Source organism: Dothidotthia symphoricarpi (genome assembly GCF_010015815.1).
Source record: "Dothidotthia symphoricarpi CBS 119687 unplaced genomic scaffold P153scaffold_3, whole genome shotgun sequence".
Taxonomy (NCBI): Eukaryota; Fungi; Ascomycota; class Dothideomycetes; order Pleosporales; family Dothidotthiaceae; genus Dothidotthia; species Dothidotthia symphoricarpi.
Window position 1 is genome coordinate 451,231 of NW_022985010.1, and position 19,956 is coordinate 471,186.

Here is a 19,956-nt window from a genome sequence, read left to right on the forward strand (position 1 = left end):
ATCAACTCAAGGGCAGATAACCGTCGTTATATGCATGTGTAAGAATATCGTACAAAAGGGTTACTGCCCGACGACCTAACGTCTGAACAAATACCAAACTCTCATCGGCCCTAGAAATATAGGAGAGATTTGTGTTGCCTAATATTGTAAACACTATTCCAGTATCACTGCCTAGTGACTGCCGTTAGTGAGGAGTCAAAGTACCTGTAAAGGTGTGATGTTGCCGACTTTGAATTATTGACGAGATAATCGGCGTAGTTTATGGGAATTCCAGGCTGGTACTCCTCCGTAGAAAGAGCCGCATAGGTCCTGTGTTCTGTTGTCTCCAGCACAAAACACCCCATTCTTATCTCCTTCTCTTACTTGTCTTTGAGGTAATTGTAGCACCATCTTGGGTTTCTTCTCCTCAAGGTCTTGCTGGACGTCGATTTTCTTGTTCACAACTCTATAGGCCTTCCTTCTTCCCTATATATTGTGTTACCAGGCCTCCTAAAATGAACTGGCTTAGGTCCAATGGTATGCCAGGTTGAACCAGTAAATAGAGATAGTGAAGACTAAATCCAGCTCTCTGCTTATTGTGTAAGATTGCATTAGTTGATGTCTAGATGTCTAGACCCGAATCATCTGTTGTATATCAACTCTTCTCCAATCAACTCCAATCAACTCCATGGTATAACTCCTCAATGCCTGGGCTCTCGAACACGCGTCCACATTGGTACATTCAGCAGTCAGTCGTCAAGAGACGGTTGATCAGCTCTCTGTTACTATTAGTGTATACTCTCACTAATGTTTACTGTGTGCAAAGAGGCTGGGTTTTAGCTTCTACACTAAGTTAATATACTAGATTCTTACTGTGCTTCGTCTATCTGCTTGTACAACAAGTATAAATACGCTATAATCCCAAAATAATAATAGCTCCTCACTAACAAAGTCAATCAATACCCAAAATCAATGATCTGGATCCAGAATGTGGACCATATTATAATCCTATATTTTCCAGTCTCGATCTCCAACATCAGTGAACAAGAGACCTGTAAGACGATTTCAACCCCACCAGTTTAAGGTCGGGGATACGTGCTCTACACGAATGTTGATACAGTTGCGTTGAGTTGTCACTATCCTACAGATGAAAAATCAAAAGAGAAGCATTTTCCACCACGAACGGAAGGCTATCAAGGCCTGTGCTGTAAATTTGGGCATATCTTGTTTCCCTGGAATCGACTCCGGGTAGTACCAGCTGTTGATAGTAACTCAATTGATTCTACGCCATTGTCGAATAACGTCATCCTTCTGCCAGAATATAGTACCCGTTGATGATATAACACATTAATTCACGACAAACTATTCGAGCCTTGAATTCCAAGTGTTCTCCTAGATTCATGACCTCTCGAGAACATGTATAGAGCTCAACGAGCATGCGGCGTGTAGGGTTAATAACAGACATGCAGCTATATACACACCAGCACTACACAGCCATCGCGCAAGTCACAAACCCAATAATTATTGTTTTCATCGACGAAGCTACTTTGAAATTCTCAATGTTTTCAACCCAATTTCGACGTCTATCCCAACCAGCCATACTGCACTAGAGACAGAATCAATGTACTGGGCAGCGGCGTGCCATAAGTCTCGACTAAGCGCTGTATTGATAGAGCCTGAGGGCTTTCAGGATATGGTAATGGAGTATTTGCACATAACTCTCCTATTATTTTAGGTTTATAGCGTATTCATGCTTAAAGTACAAGCAGATAGACGCAACACAGTAAGAATCTAATATAGTAACTCAGTATAGAAGCTAATACCCAGCCCCTTTTTACACAGTAAAAATCAGTAGGAGTACACAGTGATAGTAACAGAGAGCTGATCAGCACACCGTCTCTTGACGACTAACTGCTCAATGTACCGGTGCGGACGCGTAATGAGAACTGACGAGCAATCGAAACGCGTGCGCAACTAAAACACAATGGTGACGTAACACATTAATCCCCGTCCTCCAGGATAACTCTCCTATTTAAAGGGTGTCAAAGTACTGATGGCATGACCGAGTATGGATATGGGATATACCCATGCCAGCCAGCCAGCTGCACGTAGCCGCCTCTCTTGCATGTTGACAGAGCGATGTATCGATTGCGACGAACATTCTGCGATCTGGGGGTATTGTTGCTAATAAGTTGTTGCACTCTATGGTAGTTGGAAAGTCGGAGGGTCGTACAAAGGCACATCATACTTCAGATGGGCGTGTCCGAGATTTGGTCAAGATGCTTCTTTTGATAGGCAACGATGTAGGCTCGATCATGAATTGGAGTATATACAAAACAGCCGCTGATAGCTTCTGCATGAACATGGTATAAAGTCGACCATGATAAACAACGAATAAAATGCTCTCGAATGCCGAATATCATGAGATCTCAGCAAGAAAAGGCCTAAGACACTAACAATTACCTCGCTTCATCAGCACTCTCCGCGTCCTCGTCCCTCGGAAGCGCAGCCCTATCGACCCACCCTTCGCCTCTCAACACACCCAATCCCTTCCGCGCAACACCGCTGCTCACAGATTTGGGAGAGACCTCATACAAGACATTGACAGTGGCTAAACTCAGAACAAAGAGGAGTACATCCCCGTTCTTGACACCTCTCCACCAGCCCTTCTTAACACCGACCTTCCAAAGTGAATCAATCGACATGCGCGCCGAGTGCAAAAAGTTCGATCGGCCGCCGCCGCGCCCGAGGTACGCCCATAGGCCGCTGATAAAGCCGCCGAGGAACCAGCGTTGCGTGGGGAGGAAATTACGCGGGAAAATGCTCTGGAAGAGGCAGATCGACCCCCAACTTGCGCCGATAGCGCCTGAGAGGAAGAGAGACATGCTGAGGATGTGTTTAGCAAGAGAGTTGATTGCTGACGAGGGAGAGGCGAGGAAGGATTTGTAGCGTGGGATGCTCATAGCAGCGTAGAAGATTGTGAAGAAACGGGCGATTTTTGGGAAAGATTGTATCCAGCATTGGACGTATGTTCGTAGACAGGATGGATCTTGTGGATGTAGGAGGGCACAGGATAGGGATTTTATGGCTGGGTGTGCAGGGGATGTGATGGCAGAGATGGAAGCAAGACGCTTTGGGAGGGTTTCTTGCGTGGGGAACAGAATTGGAGATACAAAGGGCGGCCAGCGCTGCCTTGAAATTTCCGCCAGGCTGTCGGCGATATCGAATGTCCCTGGCCAGGGCAGGTTGCTCGGATAGCCGTCAGGCCTTTTTTGAAGGTATTCTGGAGAGTTGTTTGAAACGAACATTCCATATGAGTCCGGGAGGCAATCGCGATCGAAGGCAAAAGCGTGTAAGAGCTGTCCACATGTGAAGGGCATAAGCATCCATGATCCGAACCAAGAAGGCTTATTGCGCAGATAGCCCCGCTCTTCCAAATAGTTGTAGTAGAACTCCAACGCTCTTGTGAATATGTATATGGCGATTGTGACACGCAGCTGGTCTCCGGGATACACGGCAAGAAAGAAGCCAGCTAGACTCGACCCAATCGCGGGTGCCACCCTAGACGTCAGTGATCGCGAGACACGTGGGTTGCGCCGTCGAAATGATCGCGCGTCACTACTGAGAAGAGTGTCGCGTAATCGGACGAAAAAGCGGCGGAGGAGACGGTGGAAGAGGAGGATGAGGGCGAGCGAGCTGCTGAGCCGGACGTTGGGCGATTTCCAGACAGGTACGCGCGGCTGGCGTCTAGAGCAATACTATCAGCGACATGTCCATGGTAGGGCGTGGAGAATGCCTACTTCTGGACAGTCCCTCGCGCCAGGAGCTTAGACGCGATCAGCTCCCACGCCTTCAGACCCGAAAATGTCAAGACACCCAGGCGCAGCGATGCGCGGACAGCAGCGACATTGTAGTCATCTGGCCCTTTGGAAATGGCGTCGTATCGTTTTGGGTTCAGCGTGCGCTTCTTCACAGCCGGCGCACGGGAAAGGAGGTACTGGTGGAGAAGCTGGTACTCGCGCGCGCTGATGGTGTAGCGCAGCGCATTGCGGAGTATTGGATCAACCTGCTGTGAGCTGCCCGATGACGATGGCTGCGGGGAGCCTGCGGACGACATGGCGAGCGTCTGGCTTTGTTTTGGCGACAGCAGATGACATTGTGGTTCGAGGGGTGGCTTAGGGAATCTGGGGATGCTAGGCATGACGTTTGCCTCGGCTCCCCAGACTGCTGGGTTACTATGACTTCACATGCCTCCACTCGTCCATTCACCAATTTGGAAGTTCGCATAGAAAGTATTATCTCGTCAAGGCACTTCCCGTCGTTAGCCTCCTTTTAAAGAATTGGTCAAACAAGCCTACAAACCGGCTCCTTCTAGGTACTGCAGTTCATGTGTCACGAACCGGTCACAAAACCATATCATCCAGGAACTCTATCAGTTTTGATGATTGGACAACAAGGCGAGCACTCATCCACACTGGAGGACTGCCTCCAAGCGTACCTATCTATCGACTGAGAAATCCTTCTAGATATCCGAGCGCTCATAGGTCCTGAACTGGACTTGCGGGACAAGACATGCAATGCTGAGGCACAGCTAGCGCCATGCCGTTGATCTGGGGGTCCAGGAGCTACGAAAACCCTTCTATCGACGATTGAGTCAAACTTCCATGTGAGCTTCCGCCAGGAGCCGAGCTCGTTCATCTTCATCTCAGTGCCCTCGAGGTGCTTGATGGTCTTGTCCTAAAGCTTCACGGAAACACATTCGCGGAGTAGAACCATCGGGTACAAGCGCAGTTAGAGGCTGGACAGGGTCCAATCATTATTCACGCCGCTCTCTATGCATTTTTGCAAAGCCATAGCCTTGTGCGCGCCAGTAATGACCACGAGAACCACACGCGCCTGTACTCCCAAGCATATGCGACGGTGGTACTCGAATTCAAGGCGGCCGTCTGTACACTGACAGTCAGTGCATGCAAGCGCCTTGCAATATCTGAATCTGGCATTGGCTTCATGGAAGACAAAAACGTGCCCATTGGACTGATACCGTCCAGAAACGATCCAACAACTCAATACCACCACCCTGTCTGACCTTCTTGTCGGTCTAGTGACATTCGATATCTAAAACAGACCCATCGTTGGTGAGAGTGTTGATATCATCAGCCTTCACGTCAGCCTCCAAGACTAAACGCTGGAACACGGAGCTATACCGAGCATTTCCGTGGTACTCATCCTGATCAAGTCAGCTCACCTCACGTGAGATGTTTTACGCCCTTGAGCAAGGGTGTGGCTCTTCAATGCAGGGCCCTGTCCCGTCCCTCGTCCAAAGTAAGGAGACAATGAAAAGAAATCTCTCCAGTTTTATGATGCTTAACGAGGTGAAAGGACTGTGGTACTTCCGGTGAACAGGCCCAAAGCAAATAGTCGCTCTGAACTCGGGGCGAAAACTCTGATGTGTTGTTGTATAGCCGTTGGCTGACCACATAAGCATGTTGGACGGCCGATGTATGAACCAATAGTATATCTCGCAATGTACCTGGGCATGTCCTCGGGATCACCTCTTGTGATCAGCGGTTTACATGCAGTAAGCAAGCTGTTCAATTTCGACAGGCCGTTGCATGTGCATACACGGTGGGTAAATGTAATCTGTCAGGTTTTGTCTGTAGGCGGCTATGATTGCAGGAGCCATGTATGAGAGGCTTCAAGTCGGGCTAATTGCCCGATATCAGAATGATTCGCAAGCTTCTCCATTAACGACAGTTCGCTTTGTCCAGATAAGAACACAGCTGCTCAAGATCTCATCCCGATAGCCGAAACCTTCCCGCCCATTGCGATATGGCACGCTCGTAGTGGGTTACACGAACTACAGTAAGGGTTGCTAAAGCGAGCATGTCGTACAACGCTACGTATCTCACGACTTGGAGGCTTTGGTGCTGCAAGGCCTGCATGGGTGGTACCACAGCGTGAGTCGTGACGAGAAAAGGTGTGCTAGTCAACTGCATAAGCTTGCCTCGGGCGCCATAAGGTAAGGACGAGACTGGAGATAAGCAACCATGTTACATCGATCGGGCGAAGAGCGTTGCAAATGAGGCGCCGGAGGACGATCTCTAGCGTGCTGGTAGTGCCCAGTCAAGACCAGTTGCACGCCAGAGTTGTGGAATGCCGGCCCACAGCGCCCCGCTCGTGCTTTCCGAACCGTCAAGGATCAGCTTGCATAAACGCACCCACGCGGCCCTGCCTGGAGCAATATGGTGTTACAATCAGGGCTGGGGTCTAAGATATGGGGATTTGTTGGTTCGAGATGTTCGAGTATCGACCAAGTGCGCCAACGCACGCTGTAAACGGATAGACTTCCATGGTCGCTCAGCGTATCTAAGGTGAACTTTGCCAGGAGCTTTAAATAGCGGGTGGCGTGCACTTCTAATACCTTAACTGAAGCGTTACATTATCGCAGGGGCCTGAGCATTGCTTAATTAGCTCGCGTGCCTCGCTCACCTCTCTTCCTCTCCAAACGTCCCATACTCTGCGTGGATTCAGGACGCAGACAACATCCACCACCCACCATGGCGACCCACGAGAAGCCGGTGATGCCTGCGCACGATGTCCACACCCCAGAGCACTCGATGACCGATAACAATACGCTGGATCTTCCCAACTCATGGAAGTACAAGCGCATCACCATCGCTGGGTTCAAGCTCCCATGGTTCGCCTCACCACCCGTGCAGCTGGTCATTGTTGCTTTCGTCTGCTTCATGTGCCCGGGCATGTTCAATGCTCTCAATGGTATGGGTGGAGGTGGCCAGCTCGATCCAACCGCCAACAACCGCGCGAACACGGCCCTGTACTCGACCTTTGCTGTTATCGGCTTCTTTGCTGGAACCTTCACCAACAAGCTCGGTATCCGCACAGCGCTGTCATTTGGTGGCATTGGCTACTCCGTCTATGTTGCCTCTTACCTATGCTACAACCATACGCAGAACCTAGGCTTCACCACTTTTGCGGGTGCGCTCCTTGGTGTGTGCGCTGGTCTGCTGTGGTGCGCCCAGGGAGCTATTATGATGTCCTACCCGCCTGAGGAATCCAAGGGCCGCTACATTTCGTGGTTCTGGATGATCTTCAACTTGGGCGCCGTAATTGGTAGTTTGGTAAGTTATGCGACGACTCCTCACGCCATGTCAATCTACAAAAAAGCAAGGCTGACAATTGCAGATCCCTCTTGGTCAAAACATCCATACCACATCCGCCGCGACCGTGAATGATGGCACATATGTCGGCTTCCTTGTTCTTACTATTCTCGGCGCCTTTCTCGCCTGGACGCTCGTCGATGCACGAGATGTCATCCGCTCCGATGGATCCAAGGTCATCATCATGAAGCACCCTTCATGGAAGTCTGAAATCGTTGGGCTGTATGAGACCTTCTTCACGGACCCCTACATCATCCTCCTATTTCCCATGTTCCTGGCCAGTAACTGGTTTTACACCTACCACTTTACAGAAGTCAATGGCGCATATTTCAATACCCGCACCCGTGCTCTAAACGGTGTGTGCTACTACTTGTTCCAAATCATTGGGGCCTACATCTTCGGTTTCGCTCTCGACATCAAGGGCGTGCGACGAACCACCCGCGCTAAAGTTGCTTGGGGTGCCCTGTTTGCCATCATCATGATTATCTGGGGTTTCGGCTATATGTTCCAGAAGACTTACGACCGTGCATGGGCTTCGGACGAAACCCACGAGAAAAAGGATTGGTCTGACGCTGGCTACGCTGGCCCGTTCGTGCTCTACATGTTCTACGGCTTCTCTGATGCCGCGTGGCAGACATGCGTCTACTGGTTCATGGGCTCGTTGACCAACAACAGCCGCAAGCTTGCCAACTTTGCTGGGTTCTACAAGGGCATCCAGTCTGCCGGTAGTGCCATCACTTGGCGTCTGGACGACTACAAGATCCCGTACATGACCATGTTCGCATCCAACTGGGGCCTTCTCGCCGGCAGCTTGCTGGTCGCCCTTCCCGTCATCCTCTGGAAGGTTGAGGACACCGTCCCGATTGAGAAAGACGTCGCGTTCACTGACGAGACCGTCGCCGAAGTGGCGCCCAAGACCATTGTCACTAGTGGTCACCATGACGCCGAGAAGGTTTAGGTTTTGGGTTCAGGATCTTCATAAATGGTATTATGTGGGGGATTTTTATGATACTTTTTTCTCTATGATACCACATACTGTCTTTGCGATTGGTCTTTCACGGTGATGGACTTGACGGAGTTATGATACCTGGTTCTTGGACGCCTCATGTTGAGGGTCGTTCACTGGAAACTGCGTGAAGATCCCCTTTTGCTTCTGATTAGCATAGCGTGCGAGATACATCAAGCGGCATCTGGCTTATGTTCAATAGTACGTCTTCACTTCCACCGAATGAATGGTTCATGTAATGAATTGAATTATCTTTTGGATCAGTGAATATTGATAGACCGAAAGTGTGACGTTTGTTGCTTACATGAGATTTAACATTCTTAATAGCACGTGTTTGTGGTCACCGAGGTACACCTATCATGTTTTTAGAAACATGCTCAAACGAATCACGATGTTTCACCAACATCTCACGTCGTACACGCGGGGTACATCAGCATCAGATCCGAGTAACCTCGAATCTCGAATCTCTTGCAAGTGGTTGTTTTCGGCTCTAGCCTCACTCTGGCTGGATAATGTTGAGGGAAAACTGGACCTTAGCACGGCGCACTTCCACTTTATTGCTCCGCAGTTACTTCCCATCTTCGAATTGCAATCGTTCCGACTAACTACGTTGCCGTGACCGGCGATGTTGATGCGCCACACCAATGACGAAGGCAATCTCGTTGGGTTGGGATCGCGGTAACCTCACCAAACGCGGCCTAGCGGGCGTAACGGTAGCAATGGCTCAGGAACATTACGTCCACAAACCCCACCAGCGCTCTCGCCGTGAGAAACGCCATGTCCTCGCCTGCGTTCCTTTCGCGGAGCGCCTAGAGCGAGCGAGTCGTTGTCAGATGGCCTCGGTCTCAGGTCCTAGTTCCTGGCTACTAATCTTCCCTCCCCTGTAGCAACCTACGTCTGCCGTACTCAGCGGCGGACACCGCAAGCCTTACAATAATTGCCGAATCATTTCCAGGCTACGTCTCTAGCGGATACAACGTCTCCTACTCTTGTCCGTACAACCCATGCTTAGGAAAGCTGTTTGTAACAATTTCCGTTCTTGCCGGTCCCACTGAAGGCTCTATGCGTTGCAATCCACGGGCTTGGAATATCCTGTTGGGCCTGCCAACTCTTTTATAACTCCTGCAAACCACATTCACGTAAACCCGGCCTTGTTGTCACATCCAAGATATATACCAACCAACCACCCCTCCATGCCCTTTCTACAATTGCAACGCCCCTCAACACGCTGTGTCGCCGTCACATAAGGAACCGATAACAATACTCACCCCCAACGTTCGTCTGCGGACTACTCCGACTGTTGCTAGTACATGAGGTCTATGTTCGAGTTTTGGCAGGAACTACTTGCGGCTCTGGAGCAAATCACCATGTTACCCTCACTTATTCACACCATACTTCCATCCTTGTCCTCACGAAAGCGCATGCGAGATGCAGTGCGTACATACGAATGTTCTACGGACGACCTGTTGCGCGAAATCCAACGCTTGTTCGAGGCACCACTGGAATCTACGAAGCTGCTGCAAATGTCCACGCAATTACAGGACCAGTTCGCGCCAAAACTCCAAGCTAGTGATATTTGCATGCTGCCCTCTTACAACCACAAACTGCCAACAGGCCTCGAGAAGGGAACTTATCTGTCACTCGATGTTGGCGGGTCTACATTTCGCGTCGCGCTTGTGGAACTCAACGGAAAACGTGCTGGTGTTAAGAATATGCGAATCATTAACATGAAAAGTTTCCAGATTGATGAGAAGATTCATAGATTACAAGGAAGTGAATTCTTCGACTGGATGGCGGCCAGGCTTGAACAGGCACTCTCGGAATCTGATGTGCCGTTGTCCAACAATGGCAAAAGCTTTCCCATGGGCCTGGCGTGGTCTTTCCCGATTGAGTAGGTCAATCTCTATTCAGGAGAAATTTCACCAACTGACAAAATTTCAGACAAACGTCTACTCGCAGTGGCAATCTGTTAGACATGGGCAAAGGTTTCCGCGCAACAGAAGGCCTCCTCGGTCAGGATCTCAGCGAGCTGATCATGGCACCATGCAGAAGAAGAGTAAGTCTAACCACCACAGACGACATGTTGAGCTTTTACTGACGTTCTCCAGAACCTCCCAGTCCACATGGACTCCATCATCAACGACTCTTCTGCAACTCTACTATCACGTGCGTACGAAGATCCATCTACGCGCTTCGCAGTCATTCTCGGAACCGGCTTTAATATCTCGGTGCACCTTCCTATCTCATCACTTGCAATCACAAAGTACAAAGGCTATCCCCAAAAATGGCTCGACGAAGCCACCCATGTCCTTGTCAACACCGAATGCAGCATGTTTGGTAAGAACATTTTCCCCACCACGCGATGGGATGACCAGCTCAACGAAGCACACGTACGACCGGACTTCCAGCCCTTCGAGCATATGATCAGCGGCCGCTATCTCGGCGAAATTGTACGCCTGATCATCGTCGAGGCTGTGCGAACAGCGGGCTTGTTCAGCGGCGAGGTGCCAGACAAACTTAGCGAAGCCTACTCCCTGGACACCGGGACCATCGCGGCCATGGAGATGGACAACTCGAAGCACCTCACAAACGCCACGGCATTCTTCCAGTCGAGACACGCCCTCAGCAAACCGCCATCCTACAACGACATCCAATTCGTCCGCCAGATCTCACAGCTCGTCACGCACCGCGCCGCAGCCTTCCTCGCCACGGGAATCCATGCCCTATGGTCATTGCGCACCGCGGCTGAAGGCCTGACGCCGGCTTCTGCGGGACCTATGAGCATTGGCTGCAACGGCTCCGTGATAGAAAAGTACCCCTGCTTCAGGGACCTGTGCCAATCGCATCTCGACGAGCTGACAAGCGCATCTGGCGCGCAAGCAAAGTCCATATCGCTCGAAATCGCCATTGAGTCGGCTATCTACGGTGCTGCTGTTGCGGTTTGCTGCCTCGAAGATCAGCAGCAATAGTAGCAGTCATGACAGCGTCGTCGTCGTCGTCGTCTAGTATTTTGCTTTTATATCCTTTCAGCGACTGCGTTTGCATACATACACACGAGCATCTAGATATGACGAAGAGTATCTTTTTCCTTTTTCTGTACGGAGTGTCGGGAGGTCAACAGGGCGGGAGGGAGGGACTGGATACGGGAACAACGAACAGAACATGTGCATATGGGAACTGGAAGCGTATGGTTCCCTACGGCGTTGGGGAATAGGGCGTTCTTGTTTGTTTGTTTGCTTGCTTGTTTTGCGTGCATCGGGAGGGTGGCCCCAACTATCTAACTACTTGATGAATTCAACATCTTTTGTCGTCGTGCAATTATGCCCTGGAAAATCTATCTGCTGCTGAAATTCCATCTCATAGACTCAAAACCACACTATCTAACCACCAACCAACCGAGACCGAACTTTTCTACTCTCCAACGGCGTGTTTTGTCCCCCGCGGTATCGACAGATAGCCACATGCACGCATAGGTGCATGCGGCATTTCCAATCGCAATTGGAATCCCAATTCCAATAGATAGGTACAGATTTCCAAGCCATGACATGCCACACGACACGCCGATGCTCGCCGACAATGCAACGGCGTCGTGCCACCTCGGTCGGAGGGGCGCCGCACTGCACCGCACCGCCGGTTTCTGCACCAACACCAACACCAACACTAACATCGTTGATCTACCTACCTACCGTACTAGGAGTAGGTAGGATTCTGCTCAAAAGCAGGAAATTCCAAGACTAAACTAGCTAGTTGGTATCGATTGCCAGCGTTGAGCACGTTACTGTTACGCGTACTTCTCTCGCTATGGTGGATTATGTATCCGGTCTTGCACTATCTATCTGTCGGTCTAGGTATCTATCTATCTATCTATCTATCTAGCAGCCACGCATCATCTACCTACCTACTCAGACGGTCCAGACTTTCCATGGTGCGGGCTTTGCGTGCTTTACTTTGGCGCATAGCCGTGGGGAAATCACATGTATCCAAGGCAACTTACCTACCTCCGCTGTTACGCGCTTTCTCGCACACTTAACGGGGCGTGAAGGCCTAGTCTAGCCCGGCTGACAGTGACGATGACATGCATTGTAGGATTTCACATGGTAGTGCGTAAAACGGGTTGTATGCGAGGCGATCTTGCAAGTTCACGTGGGAGTGAGTAAGTGAGCTGGCGGTATGCATTAGGCGGTGTACTTCTGCATTCATTCATTCATTTATTCACGGTGCACGACTATTCTGCTAAAATGCCATATCTACGTATGTAGTATAGTAATTATTATCACCGCCTTGACACTCCAATACAAGTTCTAATAAACGCGAAATTTTGCCTACTAGGTAAACAAGCCATGCCAAGCCAGCGTAACCTCCCCACATAACCGAGGGAGACGAAGATGTAAAATTCGACATGACATGCCATGACATGCCATATACAGCTCAAGTAAGTAAGTAAGTAAATAACATGTGAACCCCATCCTTCCATCCATCCAGAACCTCGGATCCTCCCCCCATGCAACCTTCCCTTCCCATCCCATCCCATCCCGTAGCGCGGCATGGGCATACCTAGCCATCATCACATCGTTACATTTCCCCGCGATCGCACGTTACGACCCTTTCGCCGCACTAGTTGTAGTCAGATCTCCATCTTGCAGGGTGAAACATTCGACGTTGCAACGTTGCTGTATCGCGGCGTGTGGGGAAGGATTTCCATGTCGCATCTTGCGTGCGCTTCGCTGATGCAATGGTTGTGTTGTGTTGGATTGGGTTGTAGTGTGTGCCAATGGTTAGCGTGACATCGTGTCGAAGATGCGCGTGCAACTTTCTCTCTCTTTGCAAGAATGGTTCCAAGTGAGTATAATGCGGCATGTGTAGCCGAATTGATTAAAATAAAGATATAAAAAGCGCCGAGCCATGCATCTGATCTGCCTGAAGATGACGGGCTCCCGGCAGCAAAACAAGGTGGTATAGTGATAAGATGCCGAAAACATAAAAAAAAGTGTCTTTCGCCTTGTTGATATCTGCCTCTCTCTCTCTCTCTCTCCTCCTCTTCTTCTTCTTCTTCCTCCTGTTCTTCTTCCTCTCAATCTTCCCCTCCCCCCAACTCTCCAGTGGAAAGCCAAAGAAATCATTGCGTCGTAAGTTAAAAATCGTAGTTTTGTTGAGAAAATGCAATAGCCGAGACTGACAACTAGGACGGGCAGAGTTGTCTCTAAGCAACACCTATGGATGGCATCTTGTACTGTCGAAGCTGAGCGACTCTCGATTCGTCCCTAGAAAGGAAGACTCGTGGCCTACTGTTGAGGCCATCAAGGAGAACCAGGACCTGGATACGACGGAGCATCTGAAAAGGTCCGGGCTCGAAGGCGAGGCTGTCGAAGAAGGGTTGGACACATAACTGCGTAACAACGACAGACAGCAACCCCCGGGCTAAACAAACTCTCCGTCGACTGTCACGCCGTATTCCAACATAAACACAGCAGTCTCGAGCCCCGACAGAAGAAGACGGCCAGAAAATGCCGCGTACGAAGAGCGCAAAACAGCCGTCACCAGACATCCGAAAAGTACCGTTTCGATTTATTCTTAACCGACAGTGCCTTGGGGTCCTGGGGCAGATTTGTATGATGGACAACATGCGGCCGGTACACAGCATCAACCGGCGGCATCCAGTCGTCCAGGCCGAGCGGAAAGTACTCGTACAGCAGATCTGCGCTCTCATCCGGGCTGCCAATCAAGCCAATGGAGAAAGATGGCGGCCGTACTGGCGCGGCTCTTTTCTTGATGTGCTCCGAGGGCGATGTGACTTTCTTGGGTTCATCGTCGGTCAGAGACAGGGTGACGGGCGCCATGGACGTCTGCTGTGGATATGGAGTGCTTCTCGACACCTCGGGTGTTGAGCGTGCATAGGGCGTTGCGTGGGGCATCGTTGCGGATGGCGGGTCTGGCGGTATCGCGGTCATGGCTCCGCCGGGCACCTTCCAATCGAGGAAATCGGGGGAAACGGGTATTTCAGCGGCGGTGAAATCGTAGGGCAGCTGCATCGCGTCCATCGGTTTCGAGGTTGGCGCGGCATGCGTCTGGCCGTGGAATTGCGTGGCGTGACTCGACTCGCCCGTGGTTGTCCGGCTGGGCTGCGCAGGCAATGGCGCTTTTCGCACAGAGGCGGCGCCCCCGTTGATTGGCATGTCCTTTCGAGACTGGAAGTTTCTTGGACTGCGCCCCCGGACGATGACTGCACCAGAGTGTATTTCGCATAGCGGGACTTTGGCCCCGTTTGCAAGAGTCGCTACTGCTTTCAGACTAACCACAAAGTGTTGCTGCAGCTCTTTTCTACGCCCGTTGTTCGCTGTCGCTATTCGAAACTGCAACCGCTTCCAACTGATGGGGAAACTGACATATTCAGAGTCCATATCCTGCCCAGTAGAGAGATCCAATGGGTACGTTTGGGGTTCTTTTTCGGTCTTGTCTTCCGCCGGCGCGTTGCTTGTCGCGGGTGTTTTCCACGGCACAGTGATGATCTTGACGGGGTTGCCCTCGAGCGACTCGGTCGCAGATATGACGAGCTCCTGGGCGAGGATGGGTATTTGGTCGCCCTGGTCAGTCAGCAGACAGTGCAGCGTCCGCGGCAGCGTTATTGTGCCTGTGATTTGGAACAGGTTTCTTCGGTAGCAGGTGAGCTCAGTCGGCGGTGCTTGGACGTCACCTGCGGCCGCCCAGGGCGACTCGGCCAGGAAGAACATGCCGTGCAGCTGGGCAGCCATTGATATTGTGACGCGGCGCATTGCGTAGTCGAGGATGGTGTAGGGGACGTGGGGCAGCGAGAAGCCCAGCAGCTTGTTGTTGCTCTCGATGCTGGGGCTCTCGGGCACGCCATGCGGCTCGTGGGGGTGGACCGACTGCTCGTAGGTGCTGTGGACGTCGGAGAAGGGGTCCTCGTACGTGCTGAAGCGCTTGAGGTGCGGCGGCGGCGGCTGCTGGAGCTCGTACTGCGAGAAGGCGGCCTCGCTCCTGCAGGGTGGTATTAGCAAAGACGCTGCATGGGGGAGGTGCGCGCTTACCCGGCAAACGTCTCGGCGTCAAACGTCGAGCGCTGCTCGTAGGGGTCCATGGGCGCCATGGACATGGGCAGCTGCTGGTCGGGCGCGGGGGCGTTCTGCAGCGGCATGGGCGTCGCCAGATACGACATGGTGATGGTGTCGAAGCCCTCCATGGCGGCTCAGCGGGCGGGCCGGCGTCGAGGTGCGAGCGGGCGGCGGATGTGCGCATGCGCGCGCAACTGCACGGCGGAGCGGTGGCGACTGGCAGCCAGCAGCAGAGCGAACGGGTGGAGACTGGCGGCGCGGCACGTTGGGGGCGTGTTTAGCACGTAGCTTGGGGGAGAGCTTAGGCGAGAGGGCGGAGACGGAGACGGAGACTTGGGAGGCAGGAGCGCTCAGGAGGAGAGAGCCGGGCCAGGCACACGGCAGAGCTAGACACCGCGCGCGCACGAGACGGAGCTGCTGCTGAGGGCCCCCAGCACTTGTGCGACGCGAAGTGGCCGCAACAGATCACATGCAGCCCGGCCAAGATGCCACGGGAGCTCGTCGAATGCGGGAGCGGCGGGGCCGCAGAGCAGTACCTAGCCCTGTGCGACGAGAGGAGTGGTGCGCGGCCCGAGTCGGTCGTGTGCACGCAGGAAGGGCAGCTGGCTTCAGCGACGAGAGGTGCGAAGGCATGCTCTTCTAGAAGGCTTCTCGAATAGACAAGCCCTGCGCGACCAGATACCGTCAGCCTCCTGAAGCCACCAGTGGCGACCGGCTCATTCTCCGAGCTGTTAAAAATAAGTGCAGCCAAGGCACCTGGTGTCTCTATTTAGACGTCCATACTCGAGTTCAACGCTATCGAATGCCCAGCTGAGACGTCGATCCAGCAGCACTCAGACAGAAGCGACGAGAGAACCCCGGCATCGTCCTAAACTGGCCATACACGACCATATACGTGTAGAGAGCCGCGGACAGAGCAAGAACCCCACCAACCGCATCAATGCATCAATGTATCAATGCTGAGTCCAACCCTCATCAATTTCTAACCCTGTCCGTGTCGCAATATTATTTTGATTACATTGGAATGTCACCGTTCATGCATTAAGCTGGTGGGATCATAGTCCACGTCGCAGCATCGCAACTGACCTCCTCGAAGTTGTGCATCACGTCGAACCCCATGGCTGAGAAGCCGTCGAAATTGCCGTCACCGTCCATCTGCATGAGTCAGTTTGCTGCAGCAATTGGACCCTAATGGGTGGCCACTCACATAGTCAAGTAAGCAGGCATTGCACCCTTGTGCCTTGATCTGCCGCATCCCGAGGAGAATCAGTCCTTGGAGCAATGTCGAGTATTCGCCCACACCAGGTGAAATCACTGGAGACGATATGCCGCCAGCAGCTTCGTTGAGGTCTTTCAGCGGGGGAATATACTCTGAAAGCCGTGAGTGATGGTTGTAGAGCACCACTGTCCCCACCAAGGCGCCATCTTCCGGTCGCTTCGCTCGTATGATCCCGCAAGCTGCTGGGTCCGAGAGCGCAAGCTTATAGACTTCGGCCAATCCCTGTCGATTACTGGTCTTGATATGGTCGAGTATAGGCCCGGCATAGTCCCACCCGTATACGAGATCGAACTGTGCTCCAGCGCTTGCCAGGCTCTTTGCCATTCCCTCAGGGGGTGACCATGTCTGTAGATTACGGGCTACCATGTTACAAACTGGGCGAGAAAGCGCAGCATTCCAGCCAAGGTTCGCAAACCATGGGCGTAGTCGTTTTCGCTCAGATCCGTGGCCAGTCGGAATGCCCAGATACATGCTGGGTAGTCGTGAGCCCAGCTGGAAACGCTTGATTCCGTCCTTTTGTAGTAAGGTACGGATAGCTCGGTTGTGCAGAGAATGGCCAATTGAGAGTTTCCTCCTCGCTGGGTCAACGAAAAGAGCACCAATCACACCAGTCCCTGTCGATCTGAAGAAGTACGTGGAGCAGAAGCCGTACAAGGCTTGTGTGCTGCTATTCCTGACGACGAAATGAGATTCGTCGACTTCTGGATGATGCAGAATGAAGGAATTGGACGTGGAACTCGACAGCTCTGATCGTTGGTTCGACCCTGTGTCTTCCATGACCGCTTGGACAAGAGTGTCTAGAGCATTCGCATCTCGCTCCTCATTGAATATCTCAACCAGCCAGTGCTGTTTCGAAGGATGCAGCTTTTGGCTTTTGCTGATGGTGCCTGGAAGGGTTCCAGTAGGAGAAAGCTCGCCATAGAGTACTCTCACCAGCGAGTTGAGAGCCGTCTCTGTAAAGTCGTAGGTACAGATATATGTGCCAATCGAGGTGTCCATTGCGAAGTCGTAGGGCGAACTGACCGCAACCACGATCAGAGGCTTCTCGCGCCTTTCTCCGCCGGTCGTGTACTGCATGTTGCAGATCATGGATACATGTTTTGTGAACCCATGTTGATACAAGTTTCGGTTCGCATCTGCCGTGAGCACGATAATCGCACTTGCCCGGCTGATGAGGTTCTCGTGAACAGGTCGGACACCATTGGCAGTGTACGAAGTGTGCAGTACTCGTCCGTTGCGCTGTCTAGCCAAAGATCTTCCCAGTTCCCTGAAAACACCTTCCCCGCTCATGACAGACGAACTACGCTCCCAGGCAGCGGGCTCAGGCGAGTGGATAGCAGCTGCGTCTGACAATGCTCGCGATGCGGCGGATGCAGCCAAAGGCTTGACCAATGGCGTCAATAACAGCAGCTCCTCCTCGCTTTCCAGGATATTCGTGAGAGGGAGTAGCCTGTCCTTGTCGCGGACCACCGAGATAGAGCTGTTGTACGCTTTCGTTGAGAGTGCCGTGTGGGATGGCTGCAGAGTCTCGAGATAGCTCATGCCGGGAGGATTGAGTGCTTTTTCCCAGGATGTACACTTGGCCTTCATAGATAATACACGTCTGAGCGAGTTCAAAATCCTGTCTTTCGAGACCATTTCGTTCTCAATGCCGGTCTTTAGTCCTTTCAATCCGTCTTGTTGGAATGAAAACGAACGACATAATAGGACGACATCACAACCAGCATTAACCGCCATCACCGTGCCACCGCCTACACCGATGTTGTGGCTGAGCGCATCCATCTCCAGGCACTCTGAAACAACTACGCCATCAAACTTGAGGTCTGATCGAAGCAACCCGTCGACGACTTGCTCTGAAAGGCAGGCGTGCATGGCGTTCAGACCGGCTGAGGACATTGCGCAACCGCCTACCATCATCGAATCCAGACCCATTTCGATGGCCTTCTTGAATGGAATCAAGGCACTTAGGCTCAGTTGCTCCAACGATTCCGTGATGATAGGGACATCCAGAGTAGAGCCGAGGAACTCTAGATTCCCGTAGGACGGAAAGTGCTTGCCCAACGTCACCACGCCAGCTTCTTTGTAGCCTTGCATAAAAGCGCAGCCATACGCAGAGACCTCTTGGGGGTCGTCTCCAGCTGTTCTGACTCCGAGAGGTTGGTTTCGGGCATTGGTGAGTACGTCCAAACACGGTCCGAAGATCCAGTTGATTCCACAGGCAGCTATTTCTTGCGCAGTCGCTTTCGCTACTTCGAATGCCAGATCAGTCGAGCCAGTTGCTGCCATCCCCATGTTGCTGGGAAACTGGCGGATATAGATTTCGTCAAAAAGGCTGTTAACACCACCATTCTCTTGGTCAACGCCGATAGCCAACGGAACAGGGTGGCCGGCATCATATGCAATTTTCTGCAACTCGTAACAAAGCTTTGTTGTGTCCTCGGCGGCTTGAATAGATTAGTATAAATTCGAGCTACGTATCGTCGCGCTGAAGATGTGTGTCTCTCACATTTCAAGTTCTTCGCGGTGAGGAGTATACAGCCGACATGGTGTTCTTCGATGATAGTCCTGATATGAGGAGTAACCGCGGTTCCGTCAAAGCCCATCATGAACAATTGGCCCTTTCCAGCGATCCATTAGTCAAGTCACCAACACCATATGGAGGCTACCCACTATGGCCCTGCTTGGGTATTAGCCAGAGCTCGGTCACATTGCGCGTGATCTGTAAGCAGGCGATCGCGAAGCTCACCTGTCCATGTCGTCCCAAACAGGTTCCATCTTCACCTTCACGGGGTTGCCCGCCATGATGACGATGCCCAAATGAACGCGAACCGAGTCCTTGATGGGTACTAAAATTCGAATGTGCCTCGCAGCTCGTATGAGCAAGAGATGGGGAAGACTGTCGAACGAATGTTAAGTACAGTGCGACCGTTACATTCATGCGGGACGGAGGGCGCTAGTGAACTAGCAGCCTAGCTCCACAAGCCATCGTCGTGGGTGACACTCCATCCTGTGCACCGACCCCGACGATATTCCATCCTGCGTTCTCGTCAATGCCATCCGCTTTGATGGAACAATACTGATACCAAGTTGTTTGAGTAATGGGCACAAGCCACCCCTTGTTATGTCATATCGTTCGAACAGTCCTTTTCAAGCAGAGAACAGGCGGCTCACAATAACGATGTGATAGGGCGAGGCGTGTAAAGACGACAGCTGGATACAATCACATAAATATGACTTCGAGTTGGATACTTGGAGCGCATATTAGAGCATTTATCAAATGCATTCATGAATGACTTGCATTGTCTAACCGCGCACCAACGTTCTATCCAAAATAAGAAATCTTGCGCAGTACATGAAATGGCTGATCCTGCTCCCGTGAGCATCCTTCAGCTAATGCACCGTAACGTCGTTCATTAGGAAGAGGTGAAAAGAAAAGAGAATTGC

The 19,956-nt window shown here is 51.8% G+C and overlaps 6 protein-coding genes across 6 annotated transcripts; 2 read left to right on the forward strand and 4 right to left on the reverse strand.

The window, feature by feature from the left end:
- Positions 1-2,277: 2,277 nt before the first annotated feature.
- Positions 2,278-4,096, reverse strand: P153DRAFT_420192 (uncharacterized protein; the record flags this gene model as incomplete). The annotated part of the gene is made up of 2 exons (XM_033672226.1): positions 2,278-3,726; positions 3,780-4,096. The coding sequence occupies 2 exons, from the start codon at positions 4,094-4,096 to the stop codon at positions 2,439-2,441; spliced, it is 1,605 nt and encodes a 534-aa protein (XP_033527652.1). The 3' UTR covers positions 2,278-2,438.
- Positions 4,097-6,243: 2,147 nt separating this feature from the next.
- Positions 6,244-8,404, forward strand: P153DRAFT_420193 (MFS general substrate transporter). Its single transcript, XM_033672227.1, has 2 exons — positions 6,244-7,118; positions 7,183-8,404. Exons 1-2 carry the CDS (start codon positions 6,537-6,539, stop codon positions 8,113-8,115), a joined length of 1,515 nt encoding a protein of 504 aa, XP_033527653.1. The 5' UTR covers positions 6,244-6,536; the 3' UTR covers positions 8,116-8,404.
- Positions 8,405-9,530: 1,126 nt separating this feature from the next.
- Positions 9,531-11,132, forward strand: P153DRAFT_282240 (actin-like ATPase domain-containing protein; the record flags this gene model as incomplete). The annotated part of the gene is made up of 3 exons (XM_033663183.1): positions 9,531-10,054; positions 10,105-10,219; positions 10,272-11,132. 3 exons carry the CDS (start codon positions 9,531-9,533, stop codon positions 11,130-11,132), a joined length of 1,500 nt encoding a protein of 499 aa, XP_033527654.1.
- Positions 11,133-12,826: 1,694 nt separating this feature from the next.
- Positions 12,827-13,490, reverse strand: P153DRAFT_153521 (uncharacterized protein). The gene has a single exon (XM_033662213.1). It carries the CDS (start codon positions 13,281-13,283, stop codon positions 12,939-12,941), a length of 345 nt encoding a protein of 114 aa, XP_033527655.1. The 5' UTR covers positions 13,284-13,490; the 3' UTR covers positions 12,827-12,938.
- Positions 13,491-15,539, reverse strand: P153DRAFT_153491 (acid phosphatase). The gene is made up of 2 exons (XM_033662212.1): positions 15,210-15,539; positions 13,491-15,159 (listed from the first exon to the last, which is right to left on the reverse strand). The coding sequence occupies exons 1-2, from the start codon at positions 15,359-15,361 to the stop codon at positions 13,698-13,700; spliced, it is 1,614 nt and encodes a 537-aa protein (XP_033527656.1). The 5' UTR covers positions 15,362-15,539; the 3' UTR covers positions 13,491-13,697.
- Positions 15,540-16,083: 544 nt separating this feature from the next.
- P153DRAFT_153489 (glycoside hydrolase family 3 protein) lies at positions 16,084-19,378 on the reverse strand. Its single transcript, XM_033662211.1, has 5 exons — positions 19,259-19,378; positions 19,183-19,189; positions 19,019-19,130; positions 16,441-18,956; positions 16,084-16,388 (listed from the first exon to the last, which is right to left on the reverse strand). The coding sequence occupies exons 1-5, from the start codon at positions 19,312-19,314 to the stop codon at positions 16,275-16,277; spliced, it is 2,805 nt and encodes a 934-aa protein (XP_033527657.1). The 5' UTR covers positions 19,315-19,378; the 3' UTR covers positions 16,084-16,274.
- Positions 19,379-19,956: the final 578 nt, after the last annotated feature.

Bases quoted from the DNA above. Each gene is read 5' to 3' on its own strand.
- P153DRAFT_420193 (XM_033672227.1), top strand. From the start codon at position 6,537: ATGGCGACCCACGAGAAGCCGGTGATGCCTGCGCACGATGTCCACACC. The intron at 7,119-7,182 runs GTAAGTTATGCG...TGACAATTGCAG, and splicing joins GCGCCGTAATTGGTAGTTTG to ATCCCTCTTGGTCAAAACAT.
- P153DRAFT_153521 (XM_033662213.1), bottom strand. From the start codon at position 13,283: ATGATTTCTTTGGCTTTCCACTGGAGAGTTGGGGGGAGGGGAAGATTG.
- P153DRAFT_153491 (XM_033662212.1), bottom strand. From the start codon at position 15,361: ATGGAGGGCTTCGACACCATCACCATGTCGTATCTGGCGACGCCCATG. The intron at 15,160-15,209 runs GTAAGCGCGCAC...ACCACCCTGCAG, and splicing joins GACGCCGAGACGTTTGCCGG to GAGCGAGGCCGCCTTCTCGC.
- P153DRAFT_153489 (XM_033662211.1), bottom strand. From the start codon at position 19,314: ATGGCGGGCAACCCCGTGAAGGTGAAGATGGAACCTGTTTGGGACGAC. The intron at 18,957-19,018 runs GTGAGAGACACA...AATCTATTCAAG, and splicing joins CACCGCGAAGAACTTGAAAT to CCGCCGAGGACACAACAAAG. The intron at 16,389-16,440 runs GTGAGTGGCCAC...TGACTCATGCAG, and splicing joins ATGCCTGCTTACTTGACTAT to ATGGACGGTGACGGCAATTT.